The sequence below is a fragment of the Molossus molossus genome, unplaced genomic scaffold (assembly GCF_014108415.1).
Source record: "Molossus molossus isolate mMolMol1 unplaced genomic scaffold, mMolMol1.p scaffold_m16_p_17, whole genome shotgun sequence".
NCBI lineage: Eukaryota > Metazoa > Chordata > Mammalia > Chiroptera > Molossidae > Molossus > Molossus molossus.
The window spans coordinates 55637984-55657060 of NW_023425352.1; the positions used below are offsets into that span (position 1 = coordinate 55637984).

A 19077-nucleotide genomic window follows, 5' to 3' on the forward strand; every position below is an offset into this window, starting at 1 on the left:
GACGTTTTATATTATTATATAATGTAACCCTATTATAAATGGTAATGGTGTCATTAACTTAGCTCGTTTTACTTATTTAGTGCTTGTTTGTTCTTCGTTTATAGTTGTTAATTCCCTTTATAGGATGACTTGTACTTGGAAGTAATAAAACCAGATTTCTTTATAAATATTTATGGTACAGACCTTTTCCTAAATCAGACTGTAGGTCTTTCCTAATTATTTCCAATAAAGTCTGCTTACATCTTTTTTTTTTTTTTTTTTTTTTGGCCTGTGTAATAGTATGTACTGCATACTCCCTAGAAAATGTAATCCTAGATAACTATGCCTTAACTTCCAATTAATCAAAATCTTGTTAACCGCCAATATACAACATGTTACAGTGTGTGGAAAGTTAGTTACTTAAAGAGTTTAAATAGATGCTTCTGGTATGGAGTCCTTCTTGCATCAAAAGGGATCACTAAGTGAATGAGTCCCCTTCTTGGATATCAGTCTTTCCAAGAGGATCTTTTTTGCATTTTCAAATCTATGCTTATCTGTTAGTGAAAGTATTTATTAGTTGCAGGTAGCAGAAGGCAGACAGGACATGTTTTTTGACATTTTAGGTTCTTTATTAAGACATTAAGGTTCTCAAGATCTATTCCCTTTCTCTTGATCTTATGTGAGATTGAAGTTTAAGTCTTTGACCACATCTGTCCCCATAAGGAATGCAAATTTGTGATTTCAGAAGTTCCAGCCCCCAATAAAGAGCACTACACAGTCTTTTGCAGATGTCCTCTAGGCCAGATTTCATCACAAATAACTTCATTCCATTGTCATGTGCCAAGTTTAATGTACTCTATTAGGTTATTCTGTAGTCAAAACAACCGAGCCCTGGTCCAGACTGCTGTGAGACAGGAGCCCATTACTCCCTGGCCGAGTGGCTCAGTTGATTGCAGTGTCGTCCTGTACACCAAAAAGGTTGCAGGTTCGATTTCAGATCAGGCCACATACCTAGGTTGCAGGTTTGATCACCTGGTCAGGGTGTGTAAGGGAGGCAACTAATCTCTCTCTCTCTCTCTCTCTCTCTCTCTCGCTCTCGCTCTCGCTCTCTCCCTCTCTTTATCTCCCTCCCCCTCCTTCCCTTCCTCTCTCTCTAAAATCAATAAACGTATCTTCAGGCAAGGATTTTTAAAAAAAGAGCCCATTGTGCTGTCCCTTTTGTTCTGCCCAGGCATTCAGTGGCAGCTTTCCCTTTTGCTAGTTGACATAGTTTAAAGGAAACAGAGACTCCTTAGTAAAAAGTAACCAGGTTAGGTTATTTGTAGTAAGCCAAACAAATCAGTAATCCTTGACATTGGCATGAAATATTATAACAAAATAGTACTTATATTTTATTGTGCCATTGTGATTTTGTATAGAGAAACACCCAAGAGAAATAATTATTTATATTTTTAAAATTTATCATTGTTTAGGTAAACCACAGAACTTGTATGCATGTATGCATAGCCAGTGGACATAGACAATGCTGGGGACGGGGAGTGGGGGAGAATAGAGAGGAGGGTGTCAATGGGTAAAAAAGGAGAAACATCTGTAACAAAAATAAATTAATAAAAATTGCAAACAAAAAAATCTTTATTCATGATTTCACTTCCCAGAATGCAGTCAGGCTTGAAGCTTTATTAGAGACCCATGATCCAGTCCTTACAATTCTTTTAGCTCGTAATTTCTGTTCAAGTATTTATTTGCACTGTCCAAAAATGTCCTGCTACCATTTACAGTTGTTCCCAAAAAAATGAACTACCTAGGTATAACTTAACACAACACCTACAGCATCTGTATGATGAAAATTACCCCAAAAAAGCATTGCTTATAGATGTCTTTTCACCTTGGTTCCCGAGTGCTCATGTACAGAATATGGAGCTCATGTTCCGTCTCTTTGAATGATAAATGAAGGAGCTTCAGCTTTAACGGGTGGGTTTGTATATTGAGTATTACAAAGAGAAGTCAGTCTGCCTTTCTCTGGCTCTAATTGCAGAAAGTGAAGTCACTGCTTTTGCTGTCTTGGATCAGGACCAGAAAGAAATTATTGATACCAATGGAGCCGGAGATGCATTTGTTGGAGGTACAGACTCATTTATTTTATACTTATAAGTTAAACATTTCTTTAACCCTTGTCTCTACCATATAGCCAAGATTTATGAATTTAATAACTTTTAATTTCTTCTTTTAAATAATTAACTCCTAATGTTCTTTCCATCTGCTACTATTATTGTAAGTATTTAGAAGGTATTTTACTACAGGAAAATATGTATTTTTGGCTTAAAATAAATTGCTACTATGCTATACCCTAGTCATTTTCACAAGATTGATTGTGTCTGTCAGTATATTGCATAAACAAGCTGCATCAAGTACAATATGTAGTATATTCATAACCCTTTGGGCTTAAATGTTAACACATTGTTGTTCTTTAAAACAAATCGTGATTTGTTTTAAAATATTAAACAGTATGCTGCTAATAACTAAGGATGATGTCTTTGGATTATATTATTTGGTTAACACATTTGTTTCTAATATAATAGTTAGATGTTTATTTTATTAGGAAGGGTTACATTTTTGTCTGTTTCAGGCTCAGTAGGAACTGGCACAATTTATAAGAATCAAATCATTATTTAAACGAGTACTCAAAAATAAGATCAAGACAATTAGGAGATTCTTGGCTTGAAGGCTTAGACTGATCTAAAATCTCAGTTAAGACTAATAGATGTCAAAGGGGGGAGGGGTGGGGGGGTTCTAGATGAGAGATTAGCCAAAGAGTGTATGTGCATAGTCCATGGACTCAGATGACAGTGTAGTGAAGGCCTGTGGGGATGGGGGAGCCTGGGTGGAGGTGGGCAAAGGGGGTAGGGGTGGGGAACAGGGGACATCTATGACTGTCAACAATAAAAATAAAGTAAATAAATAAAATAAAATCTGGTTCAAAGGCTCTTTCAATATGTCTAAACTCCATCTAGTTAAGTGTAGTTAAGCTAGGTTATGATCTATGTAAAGCTTTAGATTCTGGAATGATAACCCAGAAGAGTGCCTCCTGATCTCTGTTAATTTCTCATACCATCAAGCACGCCAAGGGAAAAAAAGCAAATGGAGCTGACCATTGCCCTTCTTTCCTTGGCAAATAATTTGAATCATGGAAAACATTTAAGAATGAATGATGGTTTTAAATTAATATTGTTTAAAATACATATATACATTTTTTTTATTTATTTTTATTTTAATGGTCTTTTTCAGCAACATCAGTTTTTCATGTTTTCTTCTTTTAAACTCTTCATGACTAGTCTTAAATGAGCTGTTAACCATTAGACTGGTAGTGTGCCCCATGCACTCTTCTTTGGTAAGAGTACATACCACAAATAATATTTTACTTTACTGCTTACATCTTTTATTTCTTTGCTCTGAAAAGCTTCACCATTGATTAGAGTATTTTGCAGCTATTTTTCCTATTTCATACTGTTTCAGAGTTATAAATCCATGTAGTCTAAAAACATCTTATCCAGAATTGGGCCTACTTCTGTAATACATTAAGGAAACACTATTGATGTCCTGGTTAGAAATTGGTTAAACCAGAAATGTTAGTACAGAAACTTTTAAACTTGTATTCTTGTAGCCTTTTTAAGTAAAATATTTAAAACATTAAGTATTCTATTTTTTCATGTTTAGTAGGGCACATAGTGGTGACCTAATTAGCCACTACCTCTGACCCTGGGGCCCTGGGCTGCCTGGCTCTGTAACAACAGATTCCCTTTCAGATACCTAGTTACCTGTAATACTTCCAGTGCTGGGGAGGAACATACAGACTTTTTGAGGGAGAGAGAAGTCATTCTTAGGATACTGAAGTGCGAACAGTTAGCTACCCATTTGTATTGTGCTTAAGGTGATACATGGACTACCTCATCAAAACACTTGGGTTCTTTGTTACAGGATGTTCAGCCTCTTTTTTTTTTCATTCTACTTACCTAGCCTCATTATGTATTTATTGTTGGGCTACAGTGAAGTAAATAAAAAGGAAAGAGCCCTGGCCAGTTTGGCTCAGTGGTTAGAGTGTCAGCCTGCGGACCAATGAGTGGCGGGTTCGATTCTGGTCAAGGGCACATACCTCGGTTGCGGTTCGTATTTGGCCCTGGTCGGGGTCATGCAGAAGGCAACCAGTCAGTGTGTCTCTTTCACATTGATGTTTCTTTCTCTCTCTCTCTCTCTCTCTCTCTCTCTCTCTCTCTCTCTCTCCTTCTTTCCTACTCTATCTGAAGATAAATGGAAAAATATCCTCGGGTAAGGATTAAAAAAAAGAAGAAAGAAAGAAAAGAAAAAGGAAAGAGTATGAAACAGGGAGCCGTGAATTTTTTGTAAAGGACCAAATAATAAAACATTTAGGCTTTGCCGGCGATATATAAGCGGCATTGCATAGTTTTCTTGTTCTGTTTGTTTGCTTGATTGCTTATTTCCTGTTTTATTTTTGGTTTTTACACTAAAGCGTAAAAACCTTTCTTACCTCTCCAGCTGTACAAAAACAGGCCACAGGCTGGATTTGGCCCTCAGTCTATAGTTTGCCAGTCCCTTGTGTAATTAATACATGTCAGCTTCCTCACTCTATTCACTTTCATCATAGCCTGAATCCAAACACTGGGTTTCACTACACACCATTGAAATCAGGATGGACAAAATAGAAGGCAGGCTGGAACTAGGCAGGGCTTTGCTGCTAGTACCTCAATTAGGTAGCCATTTTTCTCACCCAAACTCTATTCTGATCAGTTCCCATGGTAGTGAGATCTTAAAAGATTGAGTCATGCAATGAAATGAGTACTCTGTCATTTTAACAATGGAATACTTTTGTCAACATGTTCAGCATGTTCTGTCTATGTAAGTCAAGCTATATAGTAATAGCACTAGATAAATTTATATCTATTAGCCAATTGATATCTTAAGCACTTTACTTATATTAACTCATTTAATATTCATAAAAGCTCCTTGAAGTAGGTTATTTTTAACCCCATTTTACTGATGAGAAAACTGACACATAAAGGGTTTAGGTAACTTGCCTAAAGTCTCACAGCTAGAAAGTAGCAGAACCAGGTTTGAAACCAGACAGTCTGGTTCCAGAGTAAGTGCTCTTACTCACTGCACTGCACTGCTTCTCCAGACTTTTAGGGAAATCTCATGATTAGGACTGAGAAACACAGACAAGCCTTACTAAGAAAAGCTGGTTTTACCAGAGAGAATCTTCCTATCATCTGAATAGATGACTTCATTTATTGACCAGGAGCGTTTGTTATCTGATGGGATTCTCAGGACTCTAGGGTAAAATTGTTGCAAAAAAGAAAGAGAAAAGGAAAGATAGAGAATCGAAGGACTGCAGTCCCTGGTGAGTTTGAACCAGAAGCTTTTTGCTAAGCAGTAGAATTGATTGCACTACAGAGATACAGAATGCCAGATCATAAACTTGCTTGGTCAGCATGGAATCCGAATACAGGGAGTTATATGAATCAACTATTTAGTAGCACCAGGCTGATGCATACATCTTATAATAGAGGTGGTATTGTTAGTTTGAAATACTCAAAAATCCATTGGTTAAAACCTCATATTCCCATCTCTACACCAAGGAATGCCTTTCTACTAGGATTTGTAATACTCCAGCTATTGAAGCATACTCCTCTACCTTGAAAATGAATGGAGAGGCAATGACAACTTTTACATTTACTAGGTAGTTCCTTTTTTTTTTTTTTTTTTGCTTTGTTGCCTGATTAATATATCTCCTTTCTGACTGACACATTCTGTCTTTAGATAGTTAAAATATTTTTGCTGACTTAAGAGTGTTTCTGTCTTTTGTGACTTTGCATATCTATATATCAGTCCCAAATTCAAGTTCTTGGATAAAGCATCACCTCACCTACCATGTGTTAATTACATATCTCAGTACCAGAGTACCATGTGTTCTTATTAGCTACATAAGATATATATGACTATACATAGATTTTCGTGTATAATTTTAAAACAAGCATCCCAAATGTATATAAGTTAAATTCACAGTTCCAGCTCAAGGGTTTAGTGACAGGGACAAATCCCTTCAGCCTCTACAAGCATACCTCCTTGTTCTATTTGGAGACCTTTAAGCACTTTATAACATTTGGCCTTTGTTTGTCACTAGCCAGCCCTCGTGGAACTACCCTTTTCACATTCTCCCTCAAAAGTCCAAGTGCTACAATTTTACCCTTAGAAATGGAGACAATTCTATAATCTCTAATTTCCTAATTTCCCAGGTCAGGCGAAAATTTCCTGTTGTCCTGCTGCGCTTAGTCACAGCAGGTCTGCCTTTTCATTTGGAACCCTCTTTGTCACTGCCATAGTAACAAATGGAAACATCGAGAACATTTTGTGACAGGCACTGTCATTGTTCCTGCTGAAATCTCTTCCCCTGTGTCTTTTCAGTAAGTGAAACTGAGGAGAAAAATCATAACAGATAACATGAAAGGAGACCTAATCAATATGTTTCCAGTAGGCTGTCAATATCAGCCTATGTTAATCTAATATAATTTAGTCAAATGTCTTATGGCAGTTGTAGGAATATGGTCTCGACCTACAAATCGTCTTTAGACTGAAAAGAGTATACCTTTGACAGATTATACCCAGGCACATAGATATAACTCTCAGATAAAAGATTAGAGACCTTACCTAAGGACCAACATTCTTAGGATTAAAAAAGCTTCATTAAATGTGGTTAAGAGCCATGCATAGCTTAGAACAGATTATTTTGAGTTATAGTAAAGTAACTGGGCTGCCACTAACCCTGTATTTTCAAATTTCTCATAACAACCTTAGCAGAGAAAATGTATTACCCTAAAAGATATTACCTAGAATATACAAATGACTCTTAAAGCCACTTAGCAATCACAATGTAAATAATTAATCTGTTTCCCATCTAATAAAAAGGAGCATTAATTTCACTTTCTAATTCGTGTTCAGAAAAGAATTTTGGTTAAAAAAAGTAAAAGAAAAAAAAACAATTTAAGTTTCCAGAACAGGGATGCTACTTCCTTTTCATGTAGCATCTGCCTATACTTCTGACAGCTGTAGAGACTCTTTAAATTATCTTCATATTTTCTATTCTCACCTTGTTTGCTTGTTCCCAAACATCTCTAGCTTATTCTCTCATTCTTCGTAATTTCTGTTTCATTGCTCTGTGCAAAGAAGCGGCACAGAATTCTTGTGTTTGTTTGTTTGTTTTTTCTGTACCACCTTCTTCCTTTGCTGTCCAACTCAAAAGTCTAGAAAATAACTTGCTGAGTGTTAAATATATCATTTTCCACACTTCTTCACTTCAAAAACCAAAACCTTGATGTGACCCACTGTATGCAGAGGACTTGCTGATGGTCGTGTGAGAGCTGCACACTCTACCTCACCCAAAGCAATAATAACTTTTCATCTTTTCACTCTAGTAGGACATCTTGGTGTTTTATTTTTTTTAAGCATCAGTTTTCCTTAAAGTCATGAAATGAGGTATAGAATGGAACTGATCATTAGGAATATGAAATTCACCACAGAATTTCACCACAGACAGCAGCTCAAGTTGATGCAGGGGGAAAGGGAATAGAGCGTCACACCTTGCATAGTCATAGACGTGCTACTTTATTGTTACACATCCAGATTTAGATAAGCTGACATTGGACCAGAACCACATTTCAAGAACCTTTCCTAAGATTATTTTAACCCATGTTGGTTAAAAGAGGTACAAGATGAGTCTTGGCCAGCATGGCTCAGTGGTTAGAAGGATCGCAGGTTTGCTTCCTGGTCAAGGGCATGTTCCTGAGTTGCAAGTTCGATCCCTGGCCCCAGTCAGGGCACATACAGGAACGAGGCAACCAATCCATGTGTCTCCCTCACATCAATGTCTCTCTGTCTCCCTCTCTCTTTCTCTCTCTCTGTCCCTCTCCCCCTCCCTCCCTCCTTTCCTTCCACTCTCTCTAAAAATCAATGGAAAAAATATCCTCAGGTGAGGATTAACAAAAAGAGAGAGAGACAGACAGATAGACAGATGGACAGTAGACACATGATCTTTAAGCCATGACAAAAAAGAGAAATAACATCACTTCACATAGAATACAGAATGATTTTAGGTTGAAGTCTGGGAATTTCTCACAAACATGAAATGTACCCTCAAAGATCTAGTACCCTGGATGGCCTCTATCTAGATGCAATTATAAATAGATAATGGAATTCACAAAACTTTATCTTCTGGAAATTTGGATAAGATGGAGACAGTCTGAGCCATGTAGGTTATCAGACCCCGAAGCACAGATATGAATCTTAAATTCCTATATTTGAAGATAATTGAGAAATGTTTATTCAAAGAAAAAAAATGTTGATATTGCCCTGGCCAGTTTGGCTCAGCAGTTAGAGCATCGGCACACGGACCAGAGAGTTTGGGTTTGGTTCCCGCTGAGGACACGTACCTCCGTTGCAGTTTGCCCCTGGCCCTGGTTGGGTTCGTGTGGGTGGCAGCCAGTCAGTATGTCTCTCTCACATCAATGTTTCTCTCTCCCCCCCTCCACTCTATCTGAAGATAAATGCAAAAATGTCCTCAAGTGAGGATAAAAAAAAAAATGTTGATATTTATAAGATTTTATTTAGTTGCAGAGGGCCAGAAGAAATGTCATAAGAAAAATTTCTGAAGTTAATTTTCTTATACATGACAAAATGTGTATCCGTTTACTGGCCTAGAATATTTGTGAGTCAAATGGAACTGATTGGAATCCAGTCGTGTCCCAGTTGCTATTACATGGATTTAGTCAATTTTATCTACCATATCTGTCTGATTCATGCAACATGTATCAGTTAGCTTTTGCTGCATATCAGACACCCCCAAAACTTAGACCTAAAACAACTGTTTATTTAGCTTCACAAATCTGTAGATTGGCAGCTGGGCCTAGGCTCAGTTGGACAGTTCTTCTGGCCTCAGAAGTTTGAGAGATTAAGTGATTTACCCAAGGATTCCAACCCAAAGTTTGACCCAAGAGTTCTTACCCCTAATCATTTTGTTATACTGCATGCCATTATATTGGCTTATCTTTCCATCCAAGTGAGTTTTCTAATCACTAGTCTATAGACTGGTGCCAGTCTGTGACCTAACAGAAATTTCATCACTCATTAATTACAAAATGAAAAAAGGTAGGAGCAATATAGTAAGTTTTCATAAAGCTAAATGTATTCAAATTAAATTTTGTCTCAATGATGTTCAAGTTTGTTACAGTGTACCTTTATTGGCTGTGTAATTCATATAATCAAAAAATAAAATCACATGTTGGTAATGCTGATGCATAACCTGGCCAACCTTGGGACCTCGCAGAAGTCTTAGCAGTGGTAAACAGTCATTAGAAACAGTTCTCCAAACTCTGTGAAAATGTGTATGAAATGTAGCCTCTGATGTTATAAAGCTGTTTACTATCAACAGAGGTCCAAATAAAACAAATAAAAATTAGCAACATGAGTAATAACTCATATATATTCTCTCTTCAGATATATGAGTTCCCAAACCTAGGGTATGAACACAGGCTCTTAATTTATTTTGCCTTTAATTATCCAGTTATCATGGACATTTTATAGAGTTAAGATGTGTATATTTTATTTCTAGCCCATGAAATAAATGGCAAATTAAAACCAGTTTCTGTCATCAAATGCTCTTAAAATTTTAGAACCACCCTGCTCAGTTGTCAGTTGACAAAATTTAGGTTCTTGAATTGAAGTAAATATTAACAGAATTAGTTATCTTGCTAATAATTAGGACATAAATAAGCTTACTGTCATCTCCTATACCCAGCAGCTATGACTTTGTACGGATGGGTCTTTAACATACTGCTTAAAACGTTAGCACCAAAAGTCTTTTTAAAGATCATATTTTCAGGTTTTCAAACTGTTTTACTAGTGAAACTGTGTTCAAATGAGGCCTTATCTAAATCAGCATGAAATGAGAATAAACAAATCCCCATTTGGCTATATCCACATTTTATTTGGTGGCTAATGAAGCAATGGGTTGATGTTAGGTATGTAACCATGCTCTGTTCAGAAGCCCCCATTTGATGGATGAGGAAAATGAGGCCCAAAGAAAGAGAGTTAATGGCAAATATTCAATAGTAGAAGCCAGATCTCCTGGCTCATTAATTCATGATCCAGTAATTACACATGTTCATAACACAAATGAAAGTTGTCAGTTAAGCAGTCTAAAATATAGGCCTCTTGGAATTATATAGGTCAAGAGTCAATATCCCAAATGGATAGAAGCCTTTGATGTCGTTTTTCTTGACATGTGTGTATCGAAGATGTTTGGCTTTAACAATAAATAGAAGCATATGCTAAAATTTTATTTTGTGAACCACATCAAGAGATCACACATTAGGTTTAAAATTCAAACTCCAACCTGCTCTAGTACATGTTTGTTCCATGCGGAGGAATGATCATAAAGCAGTATTTTGAAAGGAGTTGGGGTGCTAGGGCACCTTATCTATATGAGTAAAACAGTGCTTAGTGGTACTCTTCAAGAGTTTCTTTCCTGAATTAGGGGCATTTAAACATTTCTTTGATTTTTTTTTTTTTAATTCAAATGCAGTGTCCCATTCCAAGTTAATGGAATTTGACAGGTTTCTACTTTCAACCACCAGAAAGAGGAAATAAGTTATCCTCACAGTTATAGCACTGAACACTTGCCTGTGCATTATGCTGTATGGCTCAGTTGCTCACTGTGTATGGGAGGTGTATCATGCTGAGCTATTATTGTAGAGGGACCTTCGCTCTGAATTGACTTCCTGTCTGTGTCAGTCACTGCGCCATTTGACACCACTCAGGCTTTGGTTTTCATTATGCAGATACCTGCTAGGTCAGACCTTACCCTGGCAGGCACAGAAGCTTTTTACATTGTTTCAAAATTTAATGTTTGTTGATTTCCTTTTTCCAGAAAAATCTGTGTTAACACATGGGTCATGAGTTTTTATTTGCGTTCATGACTGGTTGATAGTCAATATGAAGTCAAAGCAAAAAAACACAAAATTTTACTAACTAGACTACATAGAAAATGGGGGGGAGGAGTTTACATCTGAGAACTTTTCAGCAGGGAGGGGACCATTACTTCGTCACATCTGGGTAGTCTAAGCTAGCCAAATTGAAGTGGGAATTTCCTGCCAAATGTTAGTTCTTTGAGCAACCTGTGAACATCTAAAAAAGGATATATGTATGAGTTCTTATTTGGTAGAGCTGTAGCCACTGTGGAGGCTTGCTCCTAATAGGTAGCAGATATTTTTATGTACTACCACAAGTCTGAAGCTAACACTGTTTGCTCTTGTAAAATGCATAAGTATGGAAGGCCTAATTTGGAAGGCACAGTATAGCTCCCACAGATATTATAGCAAGACTGAGCACTGCATTGAAATGACCTTCCAATGTAGATGACAAAATGTTTTGTTTCATTAATAAAAGTAGGAAAGACTGAACCACTCCAAGCATTTCACATAATTGAATAAGATCATTTTATAAAGTCAGTGAAGACCAAGGTAAGCTTCTAAATATAAAGGAAAATAAAGAATCTGAAATAACAGGAAGCATAGCAAGTATTTACATCAGCTTCCTGGTCCAGATGCACGTGGGAATTAGGGAGCAAAATTTCATTCAGAAGAATTGTGCACAAAAAGTACAAATGCTTTATCCAGTGAAACAAGAAACATTTTTAAGAGGAAAAAAAGACTTTCCACATGATCTCACTGTTTTTTCATCCTCTGTAAGGGAAAATATTGACATTTACCAGACTGTTTGCTCCAGCTTTCTGATCTCCTGCAGTTTATTTTTATAACAACCTTATCGATGGGCCTCTTACCCAGCTCTCTAGGTTTAACTGAGTTGAGTCGATTTGTTACCACAGCTTCAAGTAGCTGTTACAGAACAAGCAAGACATCCTAATAAAGCTGTGAACGTGTTTACTCAAACAGAGTATTGATTTTACTTGGAGAGGGAGAAGCCGGTGGTTAGCACAGTGTCAGGTGAATGAATTTCACTGCAGTTTTTCACTGTCATCTGTCATGGTGGTGAAACACTAAGTAAAGCCATTGGGGACAATTAGAAGTACTAGAAATTTAGCCCCTAAAATCAGTTAACCACTTGGGAGTTTTGTAGCTTAATTAGCTTTTATTAAAAATTTCCTCTAGTAATGATAGTCAAGCACTTTTAATGGTGCTTTCAGGTAGAGCAAGATTTTAGGGTTGTGACTTGTTACATATATGAATTTAATGGCTAACGCTTTTTCAGACTTTTTCTCACTCCAATAATTAGGCTAACACTAGAACACAATGTAAAAAGACAGTGATCTTGTACTCATACCAGCAGAAGTACATGATTTTTCTGAAAAATCAAGTTTAAGGAAGTAGTAAAGCATATCTTTGTAGAAAAAAATCAGGTTAGCATCTTTCTTATTTTTAATCCTCACCTGAGGATATGTTTTTACAGATTTTGAGAGAGAGAAACATCGATCAGTTGCCTCTCAAACACACCTGACTGGGAATCGAACCCACAACCTTTTAGTGTATAGGACAACACTCCAACCAACCAAGCCACCCAGCCAGGGCTGTTTAGCATCTTTATTAAACTTAAATATTTTTGTAGCACAACATGACCCAGTCACATAAAAGTGTCACTGCCATCCTTGTTTCTAAATATACCTTCCTTCATTAAAGAAGAATCTAAAATATTCTAACCTGCTGTAAGTTAGTCATCATATTAAAGATAAAAGATGTGCCCTGGCCAGTTTGGCTCAGCGGTTAGAGCGTCGGCCTGCGGTCCGGAGAGACCCGGGTTCGGTTCCCGCTAAGGGCACGTACTTCGGTTGCAGTTTGTCCCCGGCCCTGGTTGGTCGTGCGGGTGGCAGCCACTCGATGTGTCCCTTCACGTCGATGTTTCTCTCTCTCTCTCTCCCTTCCTCTCTCTCCCTCCCACTCTATCTGTACAAAAAATGGAAAAATGTCCTCGGGGGAGGATAAAAAAAAAAAAAAAAGATAAAAGATGTGTGCATCAGCACATCTGTGCAAAAGACAAGAGTCAGACTGAGGAGTTGCTCACTTTTTACAGAAACTAAATTTGCTATTGAACTTGACAGAAGATATCCATATAAACACTATATCTGCCCTCTTGCAAATCGCTAGAAAGTGAAGGAGAATATTGGTTTTTCACAGTTATATTTGGATCTTTATTCTAAATTAAAGTATTCAAAGATAGAGATAAAAGAAAGGATACAGATGTATGATTATAATGTATCATCCTATTTTTTATATGCACATTTCAAAATCCCCACAATACAGTAATTTATTTGGTTCTGTTCAATTTTATTAAGAATGACAACTATGTAAAGAAGCTTATTGGCATGGAAGGCAGGACAAGATACTATAAGTAGGGCAGCCATACTTTGGCTTTCAGTTTCCTCACCTATAAAAACGAGGATAACGAGTACCTACCTCATTTGGGTTATTATGAAAGTTAAATGAAATAATGTTTCATAGTAAGGATTTATTAAGTGTTAACTATTATAAAAGGAATCTCAAAAAAGAGTCAAACAAGTTTTCACTGAGTGGATACTTGGTAACTCTAGCTTGGAATCAGGTCTAGAGACCCAACAGCAGACATTCATAGATCTTCACTCCTGTGCTTACATGTTAACGTTACTCAGCTGCATTGCATTTCTGCTTCTTCCTGCTTCACAAGCAGTTTCCTGGTCTTTGCTTTTCATTCTGGCTCCTGAAAGAGAACGCTAGGTTAGCTTAATTCATAAGTAGGGTACTGGAAGAACCTTGAGTTGTTTGCTCTTGGGTCAGATACCCTCCCCTTGGTTCAATTAGTAGTAAGGGTTGATTTACAGGACAAAATACAACAGTAATTATTTTTTAAAAGGGTAATGGATGACTGGGCTCTATAAACATGCATGTTTACATGCCATGTCTACACCCTTTCTCAATGTTCCCTGCAGCATGACCCATCTATTACACAATATCTGGAACATCAAAAACCCTACATCTCAAGCTAGAAACCTAGGAGTCGTTCTCTTTTTTTTTAAATGTTTTTATTGATTTTTTTTTAATTTTTTTTAGGGAGAGAGTGATAGAAACATTGATATGAGAGAAATACATCAATTGGCTGACCCCTTACTAGGGATCAGTCCAACCCAGGCATGTGGCCTGATTGGGAATCGAACTGGAGCCTCTCAGTCCATGGGGTGATGCTCAATCTACTGAGCCATACCAGGCAGGCTTGGAGTCATTCTTTTTTTTTTTTTATCCTCGCCCGAGGACATTTTTTTGATATTTAGTTCAGATAGAGTGGGAGGGGGGGAGGGAGAGAGAGAGAGAGTGAGAGACATCGACGTGAAAGGGACACGTCGAGTGGTCGCCATCCACACGACCCAATCAGGGCCAGGGACAAACTGCAACCAAGGTATGTGCCCTTAGTGGGAACCAAACCTGGGTCTCTCCAGACCTCAGGCCAACGCTCTAACCGCTGAGCCAAACCATCCAGGGCTTGGCGTCATTCTCCATGGCTTCCTTTCCCTCTGTCCAGCCTTCAGAGGGAACTCACCTCAGTGAGTTCTTTTGACTTCGTTTTAAGCATATACTCATATCTTATCTCAAATTCATCTATTTTTTTGCCATGACTTTAGCTCAGGCCTGTTTTCTCCTTATGACAATAGCTTCTTAACTGATCTCTATACTTTCATTCTTTCTTAAACTCCATTCCATTCTCTACAAAGTCATCAAAATAATCACTTTAGGAGGAAATTGAATTATTTCATTCCCCAGCTTACAACCCTTCAGTGGCTTATAGAGTTGCACTTAGACTAAAAATAAACTCCTATTGTGGCCTGAGAGGATCTATCTGATCTTCTTTTTTTATTATTATTTTTTTTAAATCTTCACCTGAGGATATTTTTCTATTTATCTTCAGATAGAGAGGGAGGGAGAGAGAGGGAGAGAAAGGGAGAGAGAGAAACATCAGCATGAGAGAGACGCATCGACTGGTTGCCTCCCAACCAGGGCCGGGGACAAACTGCAACCGAAGTACAGGAACTAAACCTGTGACTCATTGGTCCACAGGCTGATGCTCTAACCGCTAAGCCAAACCAGCCAAGGCTCTATATAATCTTCTATCCCTACACCTGCATTTCATGCCACTCTCACCTTTGCTTGGGTGCTCTGACTATACTGGTTTTCTTTCAGGCTTTAAATACTTTGCACACAGAGTTTCCTTTGCCTAGAGTGCTCTTCCTCTACTCTTTACATGGCTATCTCTTTCTCATAGTTAGCCTCAACTTAAGAGTCACCTCTTCTCTGATCATCCTAAATAGCATGGATCCTTTCACTGTTATTCTCTATTGCTACATACAGTCCTTTTCCTTAATAGCACTTAATACTCTCTGGAATTATCTTGTTTACTTATTTGTTATCTTAATTATTTTAATCATGAATTTATTATGTTTTTTATCTCTCCTATTAAAATGTAAGCTTTAAGAGAGCAGGGATTGTATGTGTCTTATTTGCCGGTGTATCCCCCAGAACCCAATATGGTGCTTGGCACAGAGTAGATACCAAGTAAATATTAGTCATATGAATGATTGAATTCATAAATAAATCACATTACCAACTGCAAACAAATTTTCCCCCTACTATCAAATAAAAACAATTCTGGTCAGTATATCTAAGAAACTGTTTATTGAAGGATTTTATCAAAAAGGATGAAGTTACTCAGGAAATAGAAGAGCAGGGCATACTTTTGTATCAGGTCACTTGACTTAAGATTAACCCATATTAGCATGTGACTAATCCAATGATAGAGAGACAACTGATCACAGTTACCTTTTTCTGACTGTTACTTAAAATAGAGTTAAATATGGGAACACATGTGTTAGGAAAGGAGACAGCATCTAATGTCCATTGTGCTAAGTACCTGAAATACAAATATGAAAACTAATTCTCAGGATTATAACCCTGAACATCAGTTCCTGATGTGCTAAACAGTGGTATATAGGTCAGAAGTTCCAGTCAATATTTAATATTTCACAGAATAAATTTGATTTGCCAGAAACAATTTATCAGATATAGAGTTAAGAGTAATGGTTATAATGATGCTCAAGGAACTTAGAAGTACAACAGCAATGAAAAATAACATAGAAACCATGTAAAGAACCAGTTAGAAATGAAGAAGACCATCAAGAATACACCGAAAAGAAAAAAAAAGTAGGTTGGATGAAGCAGATGATCAAATCAGCAATTTGGAAGACAATATAGAAAAAAACATTCAATCAGAACAACAAAAAGAAAAAGAATTACAAAGAATGAGGATAGTTTAGGGGACCTTTGGGAGCATAACAACATCCATATCATAGGGTTACCAGGAGAAGAGAGAGAGCAAAGGACCAAGGATCTATTTGAAGAAATAACTGAAAACTTTCCTAACCTGGTGAAAGAAATAGACATACAAGTCCAGTAAGTTCAGAGAGTTCCAAATAAGATGAACCCAAAGAGGACCACACCTAGACAAATCATAATGAAAATGCCAATGGTTAAAGACAAAGAGAGAATCTTAAAAGCAGCAAGAGAAAAATAGTAATCTACAAGGGAGTTCCCATAAAACTTTTAGCTGATTTCTCAATAGAAACATTCAGACCAGAAGGGATTGGCATGCAATATTCAAAGTGATAAAAAGCAAGGACCTACAACTAAGGCTATTTTACCCAGCAAGGCTATCATTTAAAAATGAAGCATAAGTAAAGAGATTCCCAGACAAGAAAAAGCTAAAGGTGTTTGTTACCAACAACCAGCATTACAAGAAATATTAAAGGGCTTGGTTTAAAAAGAAGAAGCAGCCCTAGCTGGTGTGACTTAGCAGTTAGAACATTAGCCCTCGAACCAAAGTGTCCAGGTTTGATTCCTGGTCAAGGGTATGTACCTGGGTTGCAGCTTAAATCCCTAGCCCCAGTCAGGGTTGTGTGGGAGGCAACCAATCAATATGCCTCTCTCACATTGATGTTTCTCTTTCTCTCTCTCATTCTCCCTTCCACTCTCTCTCAAAATCTATGGAAAAATATCCTCAGATGAGGATTAACAGAAAAAGAAGAAAGAAAAGGAAAAAAACAGAATAACATAGTTTAAAAAAAAATAGCCCTGGCCTGTTTGGCTCAGAGGTTAGAGCGTCGGCCTGTGGTCCAAAGACACCTGGGTTCGGTTCCCGCTAAGGGCACGTACCTTGGTTGCAGTTTGTCCCCGACCCTAGTTGGGTCCTGCGGGTGGCAGCCACTCAATGTGTCACTTTCACTTCGGTCGATATCTCTCTCTCTCTCTCTCTCTCTCTCTCTCTCTCCCCTCCCCCTCCCTCTTCCTCTCTCTCCCTCCCACTCTACCTGAACAAAAAATGGAAAAATGTCCTCGGGTGAGGATGATAATAAATAAATAAATAAATAAATAAATAAATAAATAAATAAATAAATAAATAAAATAGCAATAAGTATGTATCTGTCAATAATCACTTTAAATATAAGTGGCTTAAATACTCCAATCAAAAGGCATAACGTAGCTGAATGGATAAGAAAACAAGACCTATGTATATCCTGTCTTCAAGAAACCCACCTCAGAATGAATGATATATACAGACTAAAAGTAAAGGGATGTAAAAAGATATTTCATGCAACTAGAAAGGAAAAAGAAACTGGGATAGCAACACTTATATCCGACAAGATAGACTTTAAAACCAAGGCTTTAGTAAAAAGGGCACTACATAATGATAAAGGGAGCAATCCAGGAAGAGGATATAAACCTTGTAAACATTTATGAACCCAACATAGGAACACCTAAATATGTAAAGCAAATCTTGATGGACATAAAAGGAGAGACTAACAGTAATTCAGTCATAGTAGGGGATTTTAACACCCCATGGACATCAATTGATAGATCTTCCAGACAGAAAATCAACGAGGAGACAGCCATAAATGGCACACTAGGTCGAATGGATTTAATTGATATCTTCAGAGCATTTTACATCAAAGCAGCAAAATATGCATTCTTTTCAAGTGCCCATGTGTTGTTTTCTAGGATCGTCTACAATAGATTTTAGCAGATTAAAATCATATCAAACATCTCTGACCATATGCTATAAAACTTGAAATCAATCACAAGATGAACACTGAAAAATACACAAAGATGTGGAAGCTAAATAACATGCTACTAAACAATGAATGGATTAACAATGAGATCAAGGAAGAAATCAAGATACCTTGAAACAAATGAAAATAGAATACAACAACTCAAAATCTGTGGGACACAGGGAAAGCAGTTCTAAAAGGGAAATTCATAATATTATAGGCCTATCTCAAGAAACAAGAAAAAGCTCAAATAAACAATCTAACTTTACATTTAAAGGAACTTGACAAAGAACAACAAACAACAAAGCCCAGAGTGAGTAGAAGGAAGGGAATAATAAAAATAAAAGCAGAAATAAATGAATAGAGTCTTAAAAAAAATACAAAAGAGCCCTGGCCGGTTTGGCTCAGCGGTTAAAGCATCGGCCTGCAGTCCGGAGAGACCCGGGTTCAGTTCCCGCTAAGGGCATGTACCTCGGTTGCAGTTTGTCCCCGGCCCTGGATGGTCGTGCGGGTGGCAGCCACTCGATGTGTCCCTTTCACATCGATGTTTCTCTCTCTCTCTCTCTCCCTCCTACTCTATCTGAACAAAGAATGAAAAAGTGTCCTCAGGTGAGGATAAAAAAAATAAAATTAAAATAAAAAATAAAAAAAATTTAAAAAAATACAAAAGAACAATGAAGCCAAGAGCTGGTTCTTTGAAAAGATAAACAAGATTGACAAACCTTCAACCAAGGCTCATCAAGAAAAAAAAGAGAGGACCCAAATAAACAAAATCAGAAATGAAAGAGGAGAAGTAACAACTAACACCAAAGAAATATAAAGGATTATAAGAAAATATTGCAAACAAATAGATGCCAACCAATTGGACAATCTGGATGAAATGGATAAATTCCTAG

At 37.3% G+C, this 19077-nt stretch overlaps 1 protein-coding gene across 23 annotated transcripts in view; it reads left to right on the forward strand.

The window, feature by feature from the left end:
• Positions 1–19077, forward strand: part of ADK (adenosine kinase) — a 630959-nt gene that overhangs the window by 586206 nt on the left and 25676 nt on the right. For 22 of the 23 annotated variants that reach the window (XM_036265166.1, XM_036265171.1, XM_036265184.1 and 19 more), the window contains one exon: positions 2015–2101. In XM_036265166.1, coding sequence (XP_036121059.1) covers positions 2015–2101 — 87 coding nt within the window. Of the gene's footprint in view, positions 1–2014; positions 2102–6287; positions 6456–19077 lie in introns of those variants that run through there. The other variant, XM_036265164.1, reaches the window with a different exon arrangement.